At 44.8% G+C, this 21,724-nt stretch overlaps 1 protein-coding gene across 3 annotated transcripts in view; it reads left to right on the top strand.

Annotated features, from left to right (window-relative positions):
* The window catches only part of TATDN3 (TatD DNase domain containing 3), a 481,102-nt gene that overhangs the window by 193,589 nt on the left and 265,789 nt on the right, over positions 1–21,724 (top strand). For all 3 annotated transcript variants that reach the window (XM_069608538.1, XM_069608539.1, XM_069608537.1), the window contains exons 4-5: positions 6,483–6,567; positions 21,500–21,562. In XM_069608538.1, the coding sequence (XP_069464639.1) occupies positions 6,483–6,567; positions 21,500–21,562 (148 nt within the window). The remainder of the gene's footprint in view (positions 1–6,482; positions 6,568–21,499; positions 21,563–21,724) is intronic.

The raw sequence follows: 21,724 nt of genomic DNA on the forward strand, positions 1-21,724 counted from the left end.
AAGGTTGCAGCACATTGTGGGATGGCTCAAAATATAGGCCTTCCTGAGAATAGTGGATCTCACCAGCCTCTGGGTAGGAGTCGTTGAATTCAGGACCCCCAGGTTCATAGGAAGGAAGGATTGCATCAGGCTCCGGTTACACAGCAGGCTGTCCGGTCACTGGAAATCGATAGACGTCTCTTCTTCATCTTCCTCATAGGATTCAGCTCCAGTGGTGGACTTGTCAGCATCTTCCAGGATCGGAGTATTTAACAGGAACTACAGCAGGACTTCTGCAAACTATCCCTGCAGTTTACAGAAAGGGGCGGTCTGGCTGCCCAGTCAGGACTGTCAGCCCCCCATTGGTAACTGGTGCCTTTCAGGCAAGGTGAAAGACAAAGGGCTGCAGAGTTTTGGACTCCTCCCTCACTTCCTGCATTCAGACACTATGGAGCCTCTGCAGGGAATACAAAGGATTCCTGACAAAGACAAAGCTTCAACCAAGCTAGGCATAAATTCGTTTTCAAAAACTGATTGGCAGAATTTTCTAATTAACATTTTCTTGATTGGCAAACAAACCCATTTGATTAGCAATATTGTTTTAATTTTATAATGTCACTAGATGTTATTTTTCCCGAGACATAAAATGAGCAACAATACAGCGCTTTCTGTAAAATGGTGCATGTCACCACAAACCCACTTTGTTTGGCACACTGCTGCCACCCAGTGGCCAACCATGCAGAGTAAAGCTTTTATTTGACATTCATTGCAAAGAAAGTAAATGTTAAATAAAGGTTTCAAACATCCCCTGCAAATAGTACTTGCCCTTCATGCGAGTGGCCGAAAGGACTTTGCGATCCCTGGATGCGTGTCTGTAAAATGTAAAAGGTTAGCTGCATGAATGTACACAGATAGATATGATAAATAGTTTCTGAAAACAGTTTGGCCAGTTCTCTCCCACAGGTACTAATATATAATGCAATCATAATCGTAGAGCAAAGCGACCTCTGGAGGCAAACTACAAAGTATGGTAGTGCAGTAGATCTCTATATGTACAGACTGGATGGAACTATTGATCACTACTTTGTGTAGACATCTAGTTAACTTGGTGTATTCATTATGTAAGACGATAGAAAGTAAGACACTAAGCAGAGTGGCTGGCGTAGCAGGAGGAGAACTGGGCAAATTAGGTGGAGTATTGTAGTTGGCGGCCATTTCACTTTCAGGGTAGCTAGTATAAAGCAACAGGTTGTTAAGATAGAACGTCAAGGAGTATGATATGATATGCTATGATAGGTTATTTATAACGCGCTTAATAGCCAGAGGTTTCTAAGCGCTGACCCGGGGATTGAACCTGTGTTGCTCCTTGTTGTCTTGCTTTCAAGGCGAGCACGTTGCCGCTGAGCTATCCTCCCAAGCTCATGGGTTGAGCACCAGTTGCACTGTTGGATACAACCAGCACGGTACAGAACAAGGCTTATCATGTACATTTTCAAAATCGGTCACTTGTCATCTTCCCCAACAAAATGAAATATAGTTGACGCTATGAGATTTAGATACACAAACCTAAACTTTACTGGATAACATTGAGACAATGCAGTGTTTTACAGTAGCAATACTGTAATTATGCATTATGTTACAATTGCATAATTGCATAACTGTGTTTAAAAAAGAAAAAAATGAAAAGTTCACACATACTTGTCTTTGACAGACAGGATTTAGTTAGCTTAATAGAAGTAACCCCCAAATTACTTCTGGTTTGCAATTATTAGAAAAGAAAAACACATCTTGCCTAGCACTCCCACACAGGCCTCTGGCACTTTAGAGTGGAAGAGAGGCTTACTGCTGCACTCTTTCCCCATTAGCCCCTTTGAACCTTCTGTCAACAGAGAGAAGAGAGTAGAGAGAGCCCTGAAGGCAAGAGCAGAATACTGGACAAGCTGTGATTTCATTGAACAGGGCAACTTAAATAGCTAGTTTTGCTACACAAGTGCCAATTTAATTAGAAAACCAACAGAATTGCATAGCAAATTGCTATGTAACACTGCTTATTGTATACCTTGCCAATGTTGTTCCCGCCTAGAATGGCAGGGGAAGACCTCAGAAACAAAAAGCAAACGAGAAATGGTGAAAAAAGGAGTCGCCATGCTAATGAGGCCGATTTAACAGCTTGCGATTAATAATGACTAAAAGTCATAAAGGTAAAAACACTGGCACCAGCCATTCAGCTGAACTTGCAATTGTAACACAAATATTACAGGTAAGTGAGAAAGGGGATACATTGTATCTCCTCAGCACTCCAGATAAGGTGGGGTGTGCTGGCTCACTAAAATAAATGTAAAGGGGATGAAAATCCCTCTTTACCCATTGTGAACCTTAGTTCACCCAAATACAGTAAAGAGAAATTAAAACGGAAGCCCAGAGGTGCAACCCAGCCTATGCCCAAAAGCTATAGGGAACTATAACTCCAATCACACACCATGGAGCGACATAAAAAGGTCACCATAAAAAGAGTAAAAGACTAGGTGAGAGGGGAAACAGATTCCCCTTCACCTAGGGACAAGGGAAAATAATTAACAAGTCCAAGCAAAATATTCTGGGGTTGACACGGGGCAGGAAGATTTATCGCAAAAATTAAAATCTTACCTAACACCTGTGGCAATCAATTCTATTTGCATTTCCTTGATTGCAGAAGTTCAAAGGATTTAATTAAACTGTATTTCTCCATGGTAACAGAGGATGTACATTCAGGCATTAACACAACGACAGAGCTTATGATTTTTTGGGTGGCCAAGTCCTGTCTGTGTCACCGAAAAGCCGGGACTGTTGCATTGTAAATCACCAGCAAATGCCTTCAAGAGCATTGTCAATCGCTGCTACCTGTTTGAGAGTCTGGCCATGACTTATAGCAGGGAACAAGTAATGTCTCTGATATTTGTAGTATTTTTTGTATAGTTTTAGCAATGAATTCAAGTCCTAAAAATTGACAGGAACTTGAGATCTTGAGTACAAGAACTAATGAAATGTCCAGCTGGCAGTTTTCCAAGAATGGGTTGAGCGGACCATGGAAATTTTGAATGTCCATACACACAGCTTCCATTGATCTTCAGGTTGGTGTTAACTTCTTCTCGAGCAAAGTTATCCAATGGCTCCTCAGAAATCCTCCTACGTTTCGCAAAGTTACGTTTAATCATTTTTTAAATCTCAAACAGCCAGCTGTCAAATACAATGTATTTAGGTTCCTGCAATTGCCACTCGTCCTGCAATATGGTGCATTCAGATTCTGTGGTGGCAGTTAATTCCTTCGCACTACCCATGGTGGACAGGGCCTTGCAATTTGTCGTTCAATTCAGAAGATGCCTCTGTGAATTCAAATATATTTTCAGAATGTATTGTGGAAACGGGGAACATTAGAGCGTTGTTTTGCACCAATCCTTTCGACAGCGTAGATTGTGTGCGAGGATCCGCAAGTAATGAGGAAGCACCTTCTGTGGTGTCTGTCATTTCAGGTGGCCATTGTTATGTAACAATGATCCATAGTTACTTTGCATGACTTGCTGGTGATATTTAGTTTAAACTCCGGCCACTGCACAGCCGCATCCTTATTCTGAAGCATTAGCAACTTCACACAATAGTTGCTCCTAAGCCACAACAGTTCGACAAGCAACATCATTGTTAGTGGTGTGGTCTGCTGAGTTTTCCTGTTCTTATTTGCCTCGGCCTCTAAAAGATTTGAAAATGAAGCATTCATTATTTTCCGTTTACAAAACCTATGAATATAAACCGTACAATTTAATCCTCCATTTCAAATTCATGCTAATTCGCATTTACCCTAGTTTTTCTAGAGTGTTTTGTAACAGTAAGTATTGATGTGCCGATTTCATTCCCATCTGTAAGGGAAAATGAAATTAAGTTGTAATATTTTAAATATATCAAAGTAATTTATTATTTTTGTTTTACATTTTAAATTATTAATTACATGAGCATACATTAATAATTATAATAACCCATGATTTGACCTACAAAAGTGAGAATATTTCTATGCAGATCACATTTCACATCAGTATGCCTGATGTGGTAGAATTATGTCGTTTTTTGCCATAATTAACATTTTCCTTTATGATTTAAATACAAAAAACACACACAAAAGGTGCACTCAAAATTATAAGAAATAACAGGACAGACTTTAAAAATGTCAATGAAAAATATTTAAAATATCACTTCAAATACAAACATGATAGAAAGCAACCGTTTATTGAACTTTTTCAACCTTGTTTTGTATTATAGTCGTCATTTATATAGTGCCATTTCCCCATTTGTGTGGCCTCAGTGTGCTTTGTGGTTGAATCGCCCTCGGGGACCGAAGTCCAGGTATGGGAAAAGTTCTAAGAGGATGCTTAAGATGCTTGTGTGCGTTTGGCCAAGGTTAGGATTTAGGAGGCTGACTAGGCTCCAGTAAGCAACCTTAGAGGACAGGAACGTGGGTGGATGCTGTGAGTGGTCACGACAGAGCGCTGGTGCATGCAATTCGATGTTTGTCCAGCTAGACCTAATTGTTTGTCATAGGTTGTTGCTGTATTCTAATGGTAGAAGTGTTGAGTCAAGTCTGGTGTTTCAGTGTGACAAAAATGTTGTGACCAGCTAGACTGAATTTGGCATAGTCGTAGCTGCATTCTAGAGTGAATGGAAGGATAACCGTGCCTGCATGGATGTCCACCTAAGTGGTGCATTTACATATACCTCAAGCTCAGATGGAACTTATTATCTTCAAGTTTGCTGTGTCATCTGTGGGAGGAGAAAAAAGCCAACTACCCTCATAGAGTTTTGGGCACTATCGATAGCCTACCCTAATAGTCTACCCAATGCGATAGATTGGGTGATGTAGGACATCTTGTTGGAGGGACAGATAGGCTACCATGTAAACGGAGCTCATGGGAGTCTCTGAATGTAATAGACGGGTTACCTTTAAAGTTTGACTACATATCTCTCATGAGCTACAAACCCTAGCCAACGCAGTCTAATACACATGTTGTCAAGGATATCTGCTTGTAACCACTGAGAGACACAGCAGTGATGGACATCTAGATTTGAGACACAGCCTTAATGGCAAAAACACATAGATTTGGGACACGGCACTAATGGGCAAAACACCTATATTTGAGACACAGACTTAATTGGCCAAACACCTAGATTTGGGACACAGCACTAATGGGCAAAATACCTAGATTTGAGACACAGCACTAACGGGCAAAACACCTAGATTTTAGGCACAGCATTGATGGCAAACACTTGGATTTGGGAACCACAGCTTCTTTGTGTCTGTTCATGGTCAACTACTTCAGTGGTTAAATCCTTGTACATCACAGTGCAGGCAAAAACTTAAATGTGAAAGTATTTATAGTGTTTCTCACGTACACGTTTAATATATTACTTGTGAAAATGTTTCATTATACATATTGCAAATATTCTTGGTCATTATACCTTGGTCTTGGACACGCATGCCTCTGGAAATTCACTCACTGTGTCGAAGGTAAGTTGCATTGAAAGAAAAAATGTAATCGATAAATATATGCTAAAAAAACATACATGCCTTATCCATTGGGCATATACAATTCCAGAGAGAACCTCTCCTTTGAAGCTTTGCCTCATTTTCGCACTGTTCTGAGGTGGAGGAAGGGACAAAGCTTAGTTTGCAGCTCTGCTCTGCCTTCCTCCTCCTTCTTGGAAGAGCACCCGATTTTGGGCCTGCACGAGATTTTCATGCAGACTGAAAACCAATAGAGTCCTGTGAAATATGTCTCACTTTTACATCTAGTAAAGAGCAGGCGGATTGCATAGAAATCCAATGTTGCCTAAAAAGCAAAGAGGAAATGTTTAAAATAAAGGCAATTTCACCTTTATTTGCTATTCACAATTGCGAGTGATGAAAAATGCGTGCAGGAGATAAGTGCAAACGTTGGCATTCCCCTGCATGCAATCTTCATTTTTTTACAGAATGACCCCCAATGTGTTATTTTATTTTTTTTTTTTAACTAGGGCTTAGTTCACCTGCATGTTTACTAATGCCTAAAACAGGGACTTGCTGTTTGTCCCTAAATTCTTGTTCTTTATATTGAAGTCCAATGGTCCCTCTAGAGTCGCATCAAAGTGTTGCATCCTGGACAATTCTTCGAACTAGGACTGATTTCGCAAAAGATGTTGGAAAACCAGTCTGGAAAAAAGCAAAAGGCACAGGGCCTGCCGTGCAGTGTAGAACGTTCGCTCTCACAGCCGACCCCTCTATACTGACATAAAAGAGGCTTCCCCTAGCCTAAAAAATAAGTCTGGATGAGACACGAATGGTATTTGACTTCTTATGGTCAATTAGTGTCCATCCAATTTCCTAAATGTAAATGTTTGTGTTCATGTTTTAAAATGTAGTGATTTGTAGGACTAGATATTTTTTGGGTGTGGGCAGGAAGTTTATTTTCTTTGCATGTACAACATTTGTCTTTGTTTTCTAGGTACTTGGGATACGTCTTCCCGTGCCTAGGAGTGCATCCGGTGCAGAATGACCCACTACAATGTGAGCGCAGTGTCACCATGAGGGTATATGCAAGCATTTTTTTTTATTTCAGCTTTTCATTTACCTAGAAAACATGTGTTTTAAAACTTCATCGGTAGTCAACATAGACATTCACATAGATTTAATTTTGGAAAATATATATATTTGTTTTAATTACCAACTTGAAAAGGTCTTTTAAGCTTAACATTACTCCCATTAAATTGTGAGTGAATGATTTATGTGTTCCAAGTCAGCCGACCAAACTTGTTCTACATGTTATAACCTACCAGTCATAGTGTGTCTGTTGCTCCCAAAACCTCCAGTATCCAGATGCTTGAAGTCATGGGCTTGCTAGGAATCTATAGGGTAACTCATTTGAATTTATTGAGGGTCAAATAAGCTTAGTATCGGCTGGAATCATGTAGACAGAGCTACAGTGTATTCCAGATGTTGTCACCTTCTATCTATAAAGATGTTCCTGGTAGTATGCTTTTTATAATCCACAGATCCTTGGCCTGTGTTTATGTTTCTACTATAAGAATTGTATTGTGCCTGTACCTAGACTCTATCGAGCCTGTAGTTGCATACATGATTGTGTGAAATCTCCTGTATCTAGGAAATATATATTCGAGCATACATTGCCTCATGGTGGGAGATATGTGCTCTGCCGTGGGCACTCCCACCACCACTCTTGCAGTATGGTTCGGCACTTTCTACCACTGATTACTCGCAGTCTGTTCTTCTTCTGAACCCTTATAAAGAGCCTTTTGCAGTAATTCATGCATTTCATTTTTTGTACTCCATAGCGCTGCAGGTTATACTCCTATCCTCTTTGCAAGTGTCCTTACCGTATGCTTACCAGTACATTTCACTACACTATAGATCAGGTACCTGATTTTCATGTTTTTATTTTTTAAACATTTGTTTATTCGAGGTTTAGGTTACACAAAAGAATACAACACATTATACATAACTGTCAGTAGTAGTTCAGTTTCGGAGAGTAAGATTAGGGTTCATTAGTCCTGTACAGTAAGATTAGTCCCGTTTCTGCTTAAAATCCTAGATAAGGTGGCTTACTTTCAAATCCAACAATATCTGGAATGCAACCACCTTCTACGAGTACGTCAGTCAGGCTTCACACCACAGCACGGAACTTAAACTGCGCTTATCGACCTTAAAGCTCAAATAGATGCACTGAGAGAAGACGGTAAGACAGCAATATTGCTGCTACTTGATCTATCAGCGTCGTTCGACCTGGTGGACCATAAGATTATATGCAACCACTTGTACTCTGGCGACCACTTCTCACAAGAAGTGATAGGTTGGATTCAATCCTTCCTCGACAATAGAACAATGTGCGTTTTCTCACCCTTAGCAGCCGCTGACCCCATACCCATCACATGTGGCGTCCCCTAGAGTTGCTGCGTATCACCTACCCTGTACAACATTTTTACAAAGCCCCTTTTTGATGATCTAGATGGCTTGGGTATCACCTACACTAATTATGCCGATGATACACAGATCCTCATCCCGTTGACGGGCGATAGGATTTGGCCTTTGTGAATAGAGTGTACCTCATCATCCAGGCATTGATGGCATTTCATGGTCTATGCCTGAATGATGACAAAACGGAACTTCCCATTCTCGGCACCCCTGCCAACCTTAACAAATTGGGCCATATCTATTCTAATTTCATAATAGACAATAACAACATCACAGTAGCCAAGGAGGTCAAAACCCTTGGATTCTATCTAGACTCCACATTAACCTTCAAAAGACAAGTCAACTCCATGACCTCAGCTACTGCTTATACTTGCAAGCTAATCAGAGCAGCCAAGCCCTTCCTTTCATCTAACAACTGCATTACCCTAGCAAGAGCCCTTGTCTTATCCAAACTGGATTACTGTAATGCCTTATGTTTATTTATTTGTTGTGATATAGTTTAAATTATAAACTTTACACAAAGCAAAAGAAATAAATATCATAAAATTAGAATATACAGTAAAAAACAAACATAAAATATCATCTTCATGAGTCCAATGTTGACCATACAGTTATCTATAATACATATATTAATATACAATGCCTTATATGTAGGGAGTAACAAATACATCACCATTAAGATCCAGATTTTATAAAATAATGCCTTGAGAGCAGCCCTAAGCATTCCCAAGAAAGCCCACATCTCTGACCTCAGAAGATCTAATAACTGGCTCTCCACGAAAGACAAAATTCTCCTCAAAACAGCATCCCTGACACATAAATGTCTCCACCATGCCGCCCCACAATACCTCATAGTCAGAATTTTTGAGACAATCCTCCAACCGTCCTTCGAGAACGGTCAACACCAACCTCCTATTAGTGGCTAGAGTTAAACGCACAAAGACTGGTGGAAGCAGCTTCCCGGTCAAAGCTGCCCAATATTGGAATTCCTTCCCTCCAACCTTAAGGGTAGACCTACCCTATCTACGCTTTAGATCCAAACTCATCCATTGGATCAAGGAAAATGACATCTGACACTCCACCACACTTAGAATACATCACCCTCCTGTACATACTGTATATAACTGTTTCACTATGTTTTTGCCACAGTGTGTAACTTGCCTTTTGTCATGGTGCAAGCACCCAAAACCCTGAAACTGGTGGGGCCACCCTGGACTTTGGCCCCCTTGGGGGCTTATCAGGCCCCAGCCAGGCTCACCTGGACTCAGTCCTGGCGTCAGGCTCATGGAGGTGTTAGCTACTGTCATGATGCCTATCTCCAAGGAGCCAGGTCCGACCCAGCAACCCCAGAGGCAGGCATCATTCCCCCCAGGGAAGTGCCAGCGGGCCCAAGCTGGGGCCCTTTGGACACAGTCCTGGCGCCTTAGGCGCCAGGCTCATGATGGACCCCTGTCCTGGCGCCTTAGGCGCCAGGCTCATAAAGCTAGACATGTGTTCAAGTGTTTTAATGTGCACTTACCTGATGCAGACCATGCTGCTACATCCAGGCCCTCTTGAGGCCTGAATGGAACTACTTTACCTGTGGGACTACTTTCCACCTGGGTGTGGTCGGGGAAGGATACATACCTAATTGGTGGAAGGATACATACCTGGAACTTCTTCCAAAGCTATTTAAACCACGCCCGATCAGCAACTCACGCTTCGCGTTGTTCTGCTCCTCGCAGCTGGACGCTCACCATGTCAGCTCCTGCATCTGGACTTCAGCCACGCCTGTCAGCATCCTGGGTCACCTGCAAAGGGAGATAAGAGAGAATTGGAGAGAAAGAAGACCTTACCTGCTAAAGCTGCATCACTGAGACATCACACCGCCGATCCTGAAAGGGAAGACATCATTTTAAAAGCATTTTGCTTCGATCGCTGCAGCGCTGCATTTATCTCACCTTTCCTGGGCGCCTCCATCTTCAGCAGCGATCATCCGGATCCGCACCCACTTCCCAGAGCCTAGAGAGAAAAAGACAAGAAAACAAGGTGAGAGAAGGAAGGGAAATAGGAAAAGCTCAGTTTCCTTCTAAGACTTACCTGTTGGGTCATTCCCATTTCATTTCGGGTCCTGCCGCTTCCTGGCATTCCAGACCCCGGCCCCTATGGGGAAAAAAGACAAAGACATTGAATGAGCGAATGCAAAGACATTACCTGAACGCTCATCCAGAACTTACCTGTCATTTACTGGAACTGCACGTTTCACTTCGGGTCAGCGCCATATCTCCGGCATTCCGAACCCCGGCCCCTAAGGGGAAAAAGACATAAGCATTAGCGCTTGCTGCAATAAAACAATGAACATTATTATTAAGCTTGAACTTTTGAACTTGCAACAGAACTCTTACAGCGCCTCACCTGAATAGTCAAGCTTATTTTGAACTCCCATCAAACCTCAATCCAGTGAAGTAACTGGGTTTCAACGCGCCCCTGCATCAGAAGCAGGATGGAGAACTCATCCTTCCAGACCCTAAGCTGAGACTTCACGGGGAATCGTGGAAGGGTATCGTGGAGGGTTGGAAGGGAGTGGGAGGCTTGAGCATTATTCCGTCAGTAGGTAATACTCCCTTTTCACGCACAGGGGAATATTCCTGCGAGCCAGAAAAGCCAGAGTAGACGGGCCCTTCCTGTCCATCTTCAGAGTCCTGCGCTTCACCATTGAAGAAGCATCAGCACTCGAAGCTAGACCTGCGCCTCTGTGGGAATCAGGTGAGCGTGACAGCTACATGGTCCATTCACTTGGCTCTGAGAGGCTGAACCATTCAGTTCAGGGTGTGGCCTGGAACTACATTACCTGAGAGAAGGGATACGGAGAAGAGCACTATTTTCTTGGAACTACTTGCACGGCTATTTAAACCGCACCCAACAATCTGAACACGCTTCGCGTTATTCTGCAGTCCTGCAGCGTAACGCTCACCATGTCAGATCAGTTCTTGCTTCCTTCTGCCACGCCCGTTCAGAGTGTTCCATCCATCGGCACCTGCGAACAGAGAATAACAGGAGTTATTTAATCATCGTAGGCCTTACCTGCAGTATATCCAGATCTCATCTCCTGCTTTCTCACGGACCGACGCATCTGCAGAACAGAACGAAACGTACCATCTCGGGTAGCTACTCACCTGTTCGGCCCGCTCCAGGAAACTTCATCGGACAGTTCTTCACTCAGCAGTGCGCCGCAGCTTGACACCGCCACACGGATCTTCTATCCTTCTTCCTGGTATCGCGTCCTACCTGCTGAACAGAAAAAGACAAGCAGGTTAGTCGCACGTAGCAAAGGAAAGCTACAGAGGCGAACATTTGCGCGCCCAGCACAGCGCTATACTTACCGGCAGGAATCCTGAGCATCATTGTAAGAAGGGTCATCCATCATCCGAAGGTCGCTTAATGCCGCACCTGTAAGACAATAACGGACATTAGTTATCTTGAACAGAAAGACTTAAAGGCAGTAATTCCAAGGAGTTATTGGAATAGCGACGTACCTGCTACTCCCGGGCCTTCTACTTCAGCAACCTCCTTCGGATCAGGGACGTAACTGGATCCAGGAAAGACTGTGAACCACGCCCCTGCCAGAGTGTGCAGGACGGAGAGCTCGCCCATTAAAAAACCGAGGTGAGCCAGAAGAAGTGAAGGAAAGATCGGAAGGAGGTGAAACCACTGACCAGCTCCCTTCGGTAGCTAATATCTTGTTTCGACTTGCAGGCTAACATCTCCTGAAGCAAGGACTAAGGGGAGACGGAAGCTAGCATCTCCAGCCAAGCAGAGCAGCATCAGGACAGACAACACCCTACACACACGAGCACGCCCCCATGGAGACCAGGTGAGCGTGACAGAATGCGAAGCCTACACAAAATTCTCTACCTGGGCGTCATGGAATCCTTGGAAACTGATCAGATAGCTCAGCTTTTGGGGGAACTCAGGGCCGAGGTCCATTCGGCTAGACAGGAAACCAATGCCTTACGAAGAGAACTGATTGTAGCCAAGGAGCGCACCGATGATCTCGCCAGACAGCTGCTCCAGTCACAGGCGGGGCAGACGCCGCTACCCGGGGTGGGGTCAACGGTACCCTCCACATCAAGCAATCCAGTTCAGGTGGTCCTCCCAGGAGCTGTACCCTTGGCACCTCCAGAACGATTCGCTGGGGATCCGAAAAGGTATGCAGTGTTTATGAACCAGTGCCGTCTACATTTTCTATGCAGGCCAGGAGCCTTTCCAAACGACCAGTCCAAAGTGGCTTTTGTACTTTCATATCTTAGTGGCAGTGCTGCTGACTGGTCTGTACCGCTGGTCAGTCGGGATGATCCCATTTTGCGAGACTTCCAAAGATTCCAATTGGATATGGAGAAGCTGTTTGCCCGGGGTTTTCAAGGTCAGGCATTAGATAATGAGCTCTTGTCTTTGTGTCAGGGCAATCAGGATTTGTTAACATACATCATGACCTTCAACAGACTGGTTGTGGAAACTGATTGGCCGGACGACGAGAGAACAACGCTTTTTTTACCGTGGTCTGAGAGGGGAGTTAAAGGACGTTTTAGCTCAAGTGGTGAACCCGCCCAGGGACTGTGCTGAGTACATAGACTTGGTAGTCCAGCTAGATCACAGACTGCAGAACCGTAAGGCAGATCGTGCTAGAATTGATTCTCGAGTATTCGTGCGCCCCAAGGAAAATGCCTCCAGGACCACCGATGTGTCAGAACCCATGCAAATCGGGGGACTACGGGGGCCGTTAACCAAGGCCGAAAGGGATAGTTGAAGACAACAACAGTTGTTTTCATATTGTGGTTCAGCCAGCCATTTCCTCAGAGAATGCCCAGTGAAGCCACCCAAAAAGGCAGTAGGAGTCGCTGGTAAGGTTGAAACAGAGTCTGAGCCGGAAAACGTCTCCTCCCGGCAGGTGTAGAGGTCCGCTTGCCGAGCGAAAAGAAGGACTTCCAGACCTCGCACCTAGTTTTGCCTATGGTCCTTATAAACCACCAGCAACCGTCTCGAATGCATGCAGTCAGAGCATACATCGACAGTGCAGCCATTGGAAATTATATGGATCAAGAATTGCCTTCAAGGATGAACCTTTCCCTTTGCGAAAAGGCAACAACAGACTTAGTCACCACAGTCGACGGAACTGAAATAGCTTCGGGTCCGGTAACACTCTCTACAACCGAGATGACTGTTTTGTGCCAAGACGGTCATCGGGAAACCATAGTGTTTGATATAATCAAGACCACACTATTTCAGATAATTCTGGGTATGCCATGGTTGGAATCACACAATCCTTGCATAGACTGGCGTGCCAAGAGGCTGACCTTCTCAGTCGACTGTGTTCAGACTTGTTATCCAACTAAAGGACCTCTGGTCACTGGAGCGACAACGATCATGAAACCAACCAACTCGCTTCCTCTGGTATATCAAGACTATCAGGATGTATGCCAAAAGGATCAAGCCAACACACTGCCCCCTCACAGGTCGTATGACTGCTAGATCGACCTAGTACCAGGAGCACAGATTCCGTGCGGTCGAATCTATGCTCTCACAGAACCCGAGAACCTGCATTTGAGAAAATATTTAGACCAGTATCTGGCTAACGGTTTCATCCGCCCATCCAAGTCCCCGGCGGCTTCACTGTTATTCTTCGTGCCTAAAAAGGAAGGTGACCTTAGGACTTGTATCGTCTACCGCGCATTGAATCAGGTTACTGTCAAAAACCGTTACCCGTTGCCTCTGATTCCTGACTTATTGGATCAAGTTAAAGATGCCCGGATGTACACCAAGTTAGACCTCTGCGGAGCTTACCACTTGGTACGGATCAGGAAAGAGGACGAATGGAAGACCGCTTTCTGCACCAAATACGGGCTATTTCAATACTAGGTGATGCCTTTTGGCCTTTGCAATGCCTCAGCAGCGTTCCAATATTTCATGAACAATGTTTTGCGAGAAATTATTGATGTGTGTGTCGTAGTATACATCAACGACATTCTGGTATACTCCCGTTCAGAGCAAGAACATGTGAAACATGTCCGAGCAGTTTTGGACAAACTTCGACAACACAAACTATTTGCAAAGCTGGAGAAATGTTTTTCCATGTTACTGAGGTTGAGTTCCTCGGATTTGTCCTAACCCCTCATGGTGTGTGCATGGATTTACGAAAGGTGGATGCCATTCTCAACTGGCCGTCGCCATCCTCGATTAAAGGAGTTCAGAGTATGCTCGGATTTGCAAACTTCTATCGTCGCTTCATTCCAGGATTCTCGCAACTAGTGCACCCCATCACCACTCTGTTGCCCAAAAACAAGCGTTTTCAATGGTCCGAAGAAGCTGAGAAAGCCTTCCAGGAACTAAAACAAAGATTCATCTCAGCCCCGATCTTGAAACACCCTCGTACAGATCTACCGTACATGGTCGCAATGGATGCTTCCAGTCTGGCAATGGGAGCAGTCCTTTCACAAAGGGATCCCGAAACGGTTCAACTGCACCCGGTAGCCTTTTGGTCATGGAAATGTACGGCTCCCGAGCTGAACTATGCTATTACGGACAAGGAACTGTTAGCCATCAAGGCGGCCTCCAAAGCCTGGCGATTACCTCCTCGGAGCTAGACACAGCATCACAGTAATTACCGATCATCGCAATTTACAGTACCTGAAGGTGGCAAAAGCCCAATCATCTCGCCAACTCCGATGGGCATTATTTTTTGCTGAGTTTGACTTTGTAATTACCTACCGACCTGGCTGTCGAAAGGGCAAGGTAGACGCATTGTCCCGTATAGGAGTAGATGAGGAAAACGCCAACCCTGACCCAGTGCCCATCATTCCTGGTGAGAAGATTCTTGGGATTACTACGTCTCTAACATTAGAAGACGTTCAAGAGAGTATCTCTCATCTCATGGATTCCAACACCCTAAGGGATTGGCCGACCAAAAGTCCTCACCACTCGGTCACAAACCAACTACCTTATTTTCGAGGACGTCTCTATCTACCTAGCAGAGAACTTCAGGAAAAAGTCATCTCACATTACCATGACTCATTAGTAAAAGGTCATCCTGGAATCACAAAAACTGAGGCCAAGGTCAAACAACATTTTTGGTGGCCGACATGGCGTAAGGACATCAAGCAGTTTGTGCTATCCTGTGGAGTTTGCGCTCAAAACAAGGCCCAAAAGAAAAAAATCACCAGGCCTGCTTCAGCCAGTAGACATTCCACCAACACCTTGGCATACACTATCTCTTGATTTTACAACAGACCTTCCTCCGAGTAACGGATTCAACACAATTTTAGTAGTGGTGGATTTGTTTTCAAAAATGGCCCATTTCATCCCATTAAAAGGACTACCCTCAGCTTCAATTCTGGCTAAAGAATTTCTGGAACAGATTGTCCGAATTCACAGATTCCCTTCCATTCTGATCTCAGACCGTGGCAGCCAGTTTATCTCACGCTTCTGGAAGAAGTGTTGCGAGTTAGCTCAAATCGACGTAAGACTTTCCACCAGTCACCATCCCCGAACCGATGGTCAAACAGAGAGAACAAACCAGACCTTGGAGCAATATATCAGGTGCATGTCACATCAAACTGAAGGCAGCTGGAAGGATGTTTTATGGATCACTGAGTATGCCTATAACAACTCACTCCATTCCAGCAGAGGTCAAAGTCCCTTCTATACAATCTAGGGGTTACACCCACGAACTTCCAACCTTGACCTGCCACAACTTCTGGAAATGCCAGCTGTGAAATGTTTGCACTCTACCATCTCCCAAGCTTTTAAACAAGCAACAGATCATCTAAGGCAGGCTAAGGAAAGGTACAAGAAATCAGCCGACGCGCATAGAAGTGAAGCTCCAATTTATCAGGTTGGGGATGAAGTCTGGTTGGCGTCAAAGCACATACCTGTTAAAGGGCCTCGTACCTTCAATCCCAGATATTTGGGTCTGTATACCATTAAGGCCATAATCAATCCAGTGGCTATGAAATTGGACTTACCCCTGCACATGAAAATTCATCCAGTGTTCCACGTCTCACTTTTGAAACCGGTGCAACCTGGAACACGAGTTGTGAAACCACCGAAACCGGTCACAGTGAACGGGGAACCCGAGGTCGAGGTTAAAGAGATTCTGGACTCAAAAATCACCAAATCAAAACTCTTTTACTTGATAGACTGGAAAGGGTACGGACCGCATGAAAGATCATGGGAACCTAGCGAGAATGTACATGCTCCACGGTTATTGAAAAGGTTCCACCGCAATCACCAAAACAAACCAGGACCAATGAGTGGATCAGCCATTAGGGTGGTTTTGGGGGGGAGTGCTGTCATGGTCCAAGCACCCAAAATCCTGAAACTGGTTGGGACACCCCGGACTTTGGCCCCCTTGGGGGCTTATCAGGCCCCAGCCAGGCTCACCTGGACTCAGTCCTGGCGCCGCTGGCGCCAGGCTCATGGAGGTGTTAGCTACATGGTCCATTCACTTGGCTCTGAGACGCTGAGCCATTCAGTTCAGGGTGTGGCCTGGAACTTCTTTACCTGAGAGAAGGGATACGGAGAAGAGGACTATTTTCTTGGAACTGCTTGCAAGGCTATTTAAACCGCACCCAACAATCAACACGCTTCGCGTTATTCTGCAGTCCTGCAACGTAACTCTCACCGTGTCAGATCAGTTCTTGCTTCCTTCTGCCACACCCGTCCAGAGTGTTCCATCCATTGGCACCTGCGAACAGAGAAAAACAGGAGTTATGTAAGCATCGTAGGCCTTAACTGCAGTACATCCAGATCTCATCTCCTGCTTCCCACGGACCGCCGCATCTGCAGCACAGAACGAAAAGTACCCTCTCGGGTAGCTACTCACCTGATCGGCCCGCTCCAGGAACTTCATCGGACAGTTCTTCACTCAGCAGTGCACCGCAGCTCGACACCGCCACACGGATCTTCTATTCTTCTTCCTGGAATTGCGCCGTACCTGCTGAACAGAAAAAGACAAGCAGGTTAGTCGCACGTAGCAAAGGAAAGCTACAGAGGTGAACATTTACGCGCCCAGCACAGCACTATACTTACCGGCAGGAATCCTGAGCATCATTGTCAGGAGGGTCATCCATCATCCAAAGGTCGCTTAACGCTGCACCTGTAAGACAATAACGAACATTAGTTATCTTGAACAGAAAGACTTAAAGGCAGTCATTCCAAAGAGTTATTGGAATAGAGACTTACCTGGTTACTCCCGGGCCTTCTACTTCAGCAACCTCCTTCGGATCAGGAACGTAACTCGATCCAGGAAAGACTGTGAACTGCGCCCCTGCCAGAGTGTGCAGGACGGAGAGCTCGCCCATTAAAAAACCAAGGTGAGCCAGAAGAAGTGAAGGAAAGATCGAAAGGAGGTTAAACCACTGACCAGCTCCCTTCGGTAGCTAATATCTTGTTTCGACTTGTAGGCTAACATCTCCTGAAGCAAGGACTAAGGGGAGACGCAAGCTAGCATCTCCAGCCAAGCAGAGCAGCATCAGGACAGACAACATCCTACGCACACGAGCACGCCCCCGTGGAGACCAGGTGAGCGTGACACCTTTCTTATGTTGGTATTCTGTACATATTGCCTACCTACAATTTTTGTATTAAATTTACTGTATAAAATGTATGATATTGCACAGCAATGTAACCAAAGCTGAACAACCCTCTTTATGCATTCGGCGCCCTTATAACCTCGGGTCTGCCACGCATTATAAATATTAAAACGAACAAACAATAGACTACGTAGCATCCATCCCCCGCCTACCCTCAGATGACCCCACCCTACCGGTGCACCCCTCTCCCGCCCATATTGTAATTCTCCCCGCAGATATTCTGTCTGCTCATTCCGCCCTTTCAGGGGGTTTCAAGTCTCCAGAGAACTGTAACTCCTCCAGCAGCTAGCCCCATTTCACTGTCATCCCTTCCTCTATCCATGGGTCCCTGATTTTGAACATTATATCCAGCTCTGCCATCCCCCACCTGCGGATATCTTCCTTCAAGTGCCGCACTGACGGACCCTGGGGTTTCTTCCAGGCATTGGTTAATCGTCTCTTTGCTAGTACCAGCATAAACTGGGCCATTCGATTTCTCGTTTTCTGTTATTTCCCCCCTGGGAGTAAACCCCACAAACACATCTTTGGAGAGAATTAAAAACTAAAACCAAGTAGCTCATTAATCTTTGCTATCACTGCCTGCCAGTACTGTGCCACAACTGAGCATCCCCAGAGCATATGCCATATCCCCACTGGCCCCGGCGCACAAAGGGGGGTAGTCCCAACTGTGAGCACTATTTATTGCGCATAGTTTGACATGGGTCACATATGTCCTATGTATGATATTTAACTGGATAAGCTGGAACCTTGCATTCTGCGAAATCTTGCAGACCTGTTCCCAGACTCTCGTCCATTCTCCCTCTGAAATTGGACCACCCATGTCCCTCTACCATTTATTCTGAACCACCAATTCCTTTGTGGGGAATGTACTCCACAATGCCTGGTAGATGCGAGAAACCCTAGCCCCCTATCCTCCGGAGTCAGGAGCATCTGCATCAACAGGCTCGTCTTGTGTTCCTCTGGGTTCCCACTCCACATGGCAGCCAGCCGCCTGGTCACCATACCATATGTTAAAAAATGCCCCTTCGCCACCCCATAGCGAGTACTCTATTCCTCAAAGGACAGTAGCCTCCCATCCTCAAACAGGTCTCCTATTGTCTTACACCCCCTATCGCTCAAGCCAGAGACCCCTATCCTCCTCAGTGCCAAGCAGGGTCCCGGGTCCACACCCCACTGTAAGTCAGCACTATAGATGCCGGATGCTCGCAGTTTCCTCAAGAGCTTCTTCCAGAGTATTCTCACCACCTGGATTACGTTGGTAGCCCCCTTTCCTCCTAAGGTGCCCGACACAGCTCTATCCCCTGCTGGTGAGTCGGTAGGGCCCCCAGCAACCCTGTCAGCAATTCCCCCTTGTGTCTGTCCACGCCAATATTGCTTGCAATTGCGCTGCCATAAGGAAGAGTTCATAATCCAGCAAATTGAGGCCCCCCTCCGATCACTAACGTCTCAAAGTTGGCAGTGAGACCCTCCTCCTCCTCCCTGTACCCCATAGTAGTTCCCCAACCTTCTCATCCAGCATTCTAAAAAATACTTTTTAATGCTATACGGTATGTTTGAGAAATAGTAGAGAATCCTTGGGAGTATAACCATTTTGCAGAGTGCCACCCTTTCCATCAATGATATCGGCAACATTTTCCAAAATTGGATCAAGTCTCCAATCCCGGTCAGCGCTCTACCGATATTGTACACAAATTTCTCCTCCATATCATGGAAAACTGTAATTCCCAAGTATTTAAACGTTCCCCCTCCCATCTTATCCCCCAGTGTGGGAGGGTAGGTAAATAAGGGCCACTCATGGCCCCCAACGGGTACAGTAAGGACTTCTCTTTATTGATGCGAAACACTGACAGTGCGCAGAAATTACCCAGAATCTCTAGCAATATTGGCATATTCTCTTACATGTTTGACATATAGAGTAGTAAGTCATCCGCATATAAGTAGGCAATATGCCTCGCCCCTCCCGAGAGTATCCCTGCTTCTCCCATCTCCTTTATGTCTCATAGTAAGTGCATTTGCTGGTATATAAGGATTGATGGAACAGCCGGAATGTCTCATTGATCCCCTCCTGGGTACTAATGAAGTCATCCGATTCCCGCCTGACCTGCATGATGTTGCTTTGGGCTGCTCCTGACGGAACAGCCAAGCCAAGCCAACAGCCTCCCAGCCTGATCCTCCTCCCGATGGAGCTGTACATCCCGCCTACTCCCAATCGAAGTGTGATAGTGAAGCCTGCTTATCGCGATGAGAAGCTAGTGCTTCTGACAATTCCCCCCACCTGTCTTCTGCCTTCTGTACGCCGACACCGCCATCTCTGTCTCCTGCAACTGATCTTGTAGTACCCTCCACACCCCTGTCATTTTGAGGATACAAACCCTTCTGATTGTTGCCATAAAGGCCTCCCACAAAATCTTAGCTGATGCCACTGATCCCTCATTGATTAAAAACATGCACACATAGTGTTCGGGCAACGCCACATCCTCCGGGGACACAGCGGGTATCCGCCATATTCTTATCGCTGGACGTTGCTGTAAAACCTGCAGCTGCGTCACTAGGGGTGAATGGTCTGAAATGCGTCGCCCCAAAGATTCCACATTATCAAAGGAATGAAAGTCTTCCGCCCCTACGAACTTATAGTCCAGCTGGGAATAGGATCCATCTGCCCCCGAAAAAAAGAATAACCTCTCTCCTGTCTGCGGCTCTCGCCATAATTCCAACAGGTCTAGGTCTCCCACTACCACCCTCAAGGTCGTCACTGCCTACTCCAATGGCCAATGCTGTCCTGTAATCCAGGTGAAAGACCACCCAACATATGCGAGGTAGACTTCATGATCAATGAATGTATGCATAACTTGAAATACGCCTGTATAACTCATAATACTGATGACGTTATCTTCTACTTGAATCATAGGTTCTTCTTGAAATGTTTGGATACAAGCATACTTAAGAGGGTTGCTCCTGATGAAGGCTGCTATACCCGAAAAGCGTAGAGCCTACAATTATAATTTTGAACTGTTTTGATTGTTTGTCTTCATCTGTTTTCCTTTTTGATTACTCAAAGAATCACTAAATATAAATTTGAAACAGATACACAATGACTTGTGGATTATTGCAAACACTATAATTTGTCCATGTTTAAACTGCTAATTACATGTTACAACTTTCAACTGATAACAGCATACTGGTGTGCGGGGGCGCAAGGGTTTCCTTAAATAGGACCTTCTTGTCTGATTTTAATAGGCGCATAGATGCTTTTGATTCAATTGTATGTATGCATCTTCTACACCCTCAAAAAGCAGGCTGGTTCCACAGCAATCAATTTAAATCCCTTCTGCTATGCATTTGCATGAAGGTGGCATTTACAAGTGTTTGCATGTTTAGGTTTGAACATGTAGAGAAAGCCAGACTGCCTGGGCTTACGTGTATTTTACACCTGAACATGAAAACAATCAAAATTGTACACAGAGCATTGCTTAAATGTATGTCTATATAGAACATGACTTTTCCCTGCAATGTACGTGTCCCCTGAACTCGACACCCATTGTGTTTATAAAATGCTTGCTTCAATGTTCAATTCAAAGTATTTAAACTTTAATGTGGCATAATTTACTTTTTGCACATTGCAAGCCAATGAAGCTACTTTGTTTATAATTATCCCCTTTAAAAAAAACAAAGTACTAAAAAATTATAGTATCTGAAATGTAATATACAAGTTCCATCTACTCTCTTTGATGGATCTTTAGAAAACGCTTGACATGGTCTTCCACTTTATGAACTTGCAAGGGCAAGGAAACGGGCAAGACCCAAACTGTGCAGCCTCTTAAAGATTGTTACAAAGTATAATGGGTGCTCCATCTGGACTGCAGGTTCTTGGATTTTGCTCTGTAACTATGCCTTTCTCTGTCTGCAGGATTTGGAAGCTGCTTTGCCACTGATAAAAAAGTACAAAGACCAGCTTTTTGCAATTGGTGAGGTAAGCAGAGTGTATGCAGTGTTTTATTTAACAGTAACCACAGAGGCATTAGTTTGCCACATGGTTGGTTCCCTCTTTAGGTCTGCATGAGAAACAATATCTCTGCCTGAGCATTCAAAGATACATATTTAGAGGGAGACACTGATGCCAGACATCTTCTCT

This window comes from Ambystoma mexicanum, chromosome 4q, assembly GCF_040938575.1.
Source record: "Ambystoma mexicanum isolate Mex_15411 chromosome 4q, UKY_AmexF1_1, whole genome shotgun sequence".
Classification (NCBI taxonomy): domain Eukaryota; kingdom Metazoa; phylum Chordata; class Amphibia; order Caudata; family Ambystomatidae; genus Ambystoma; species Ambystoma mexicanum.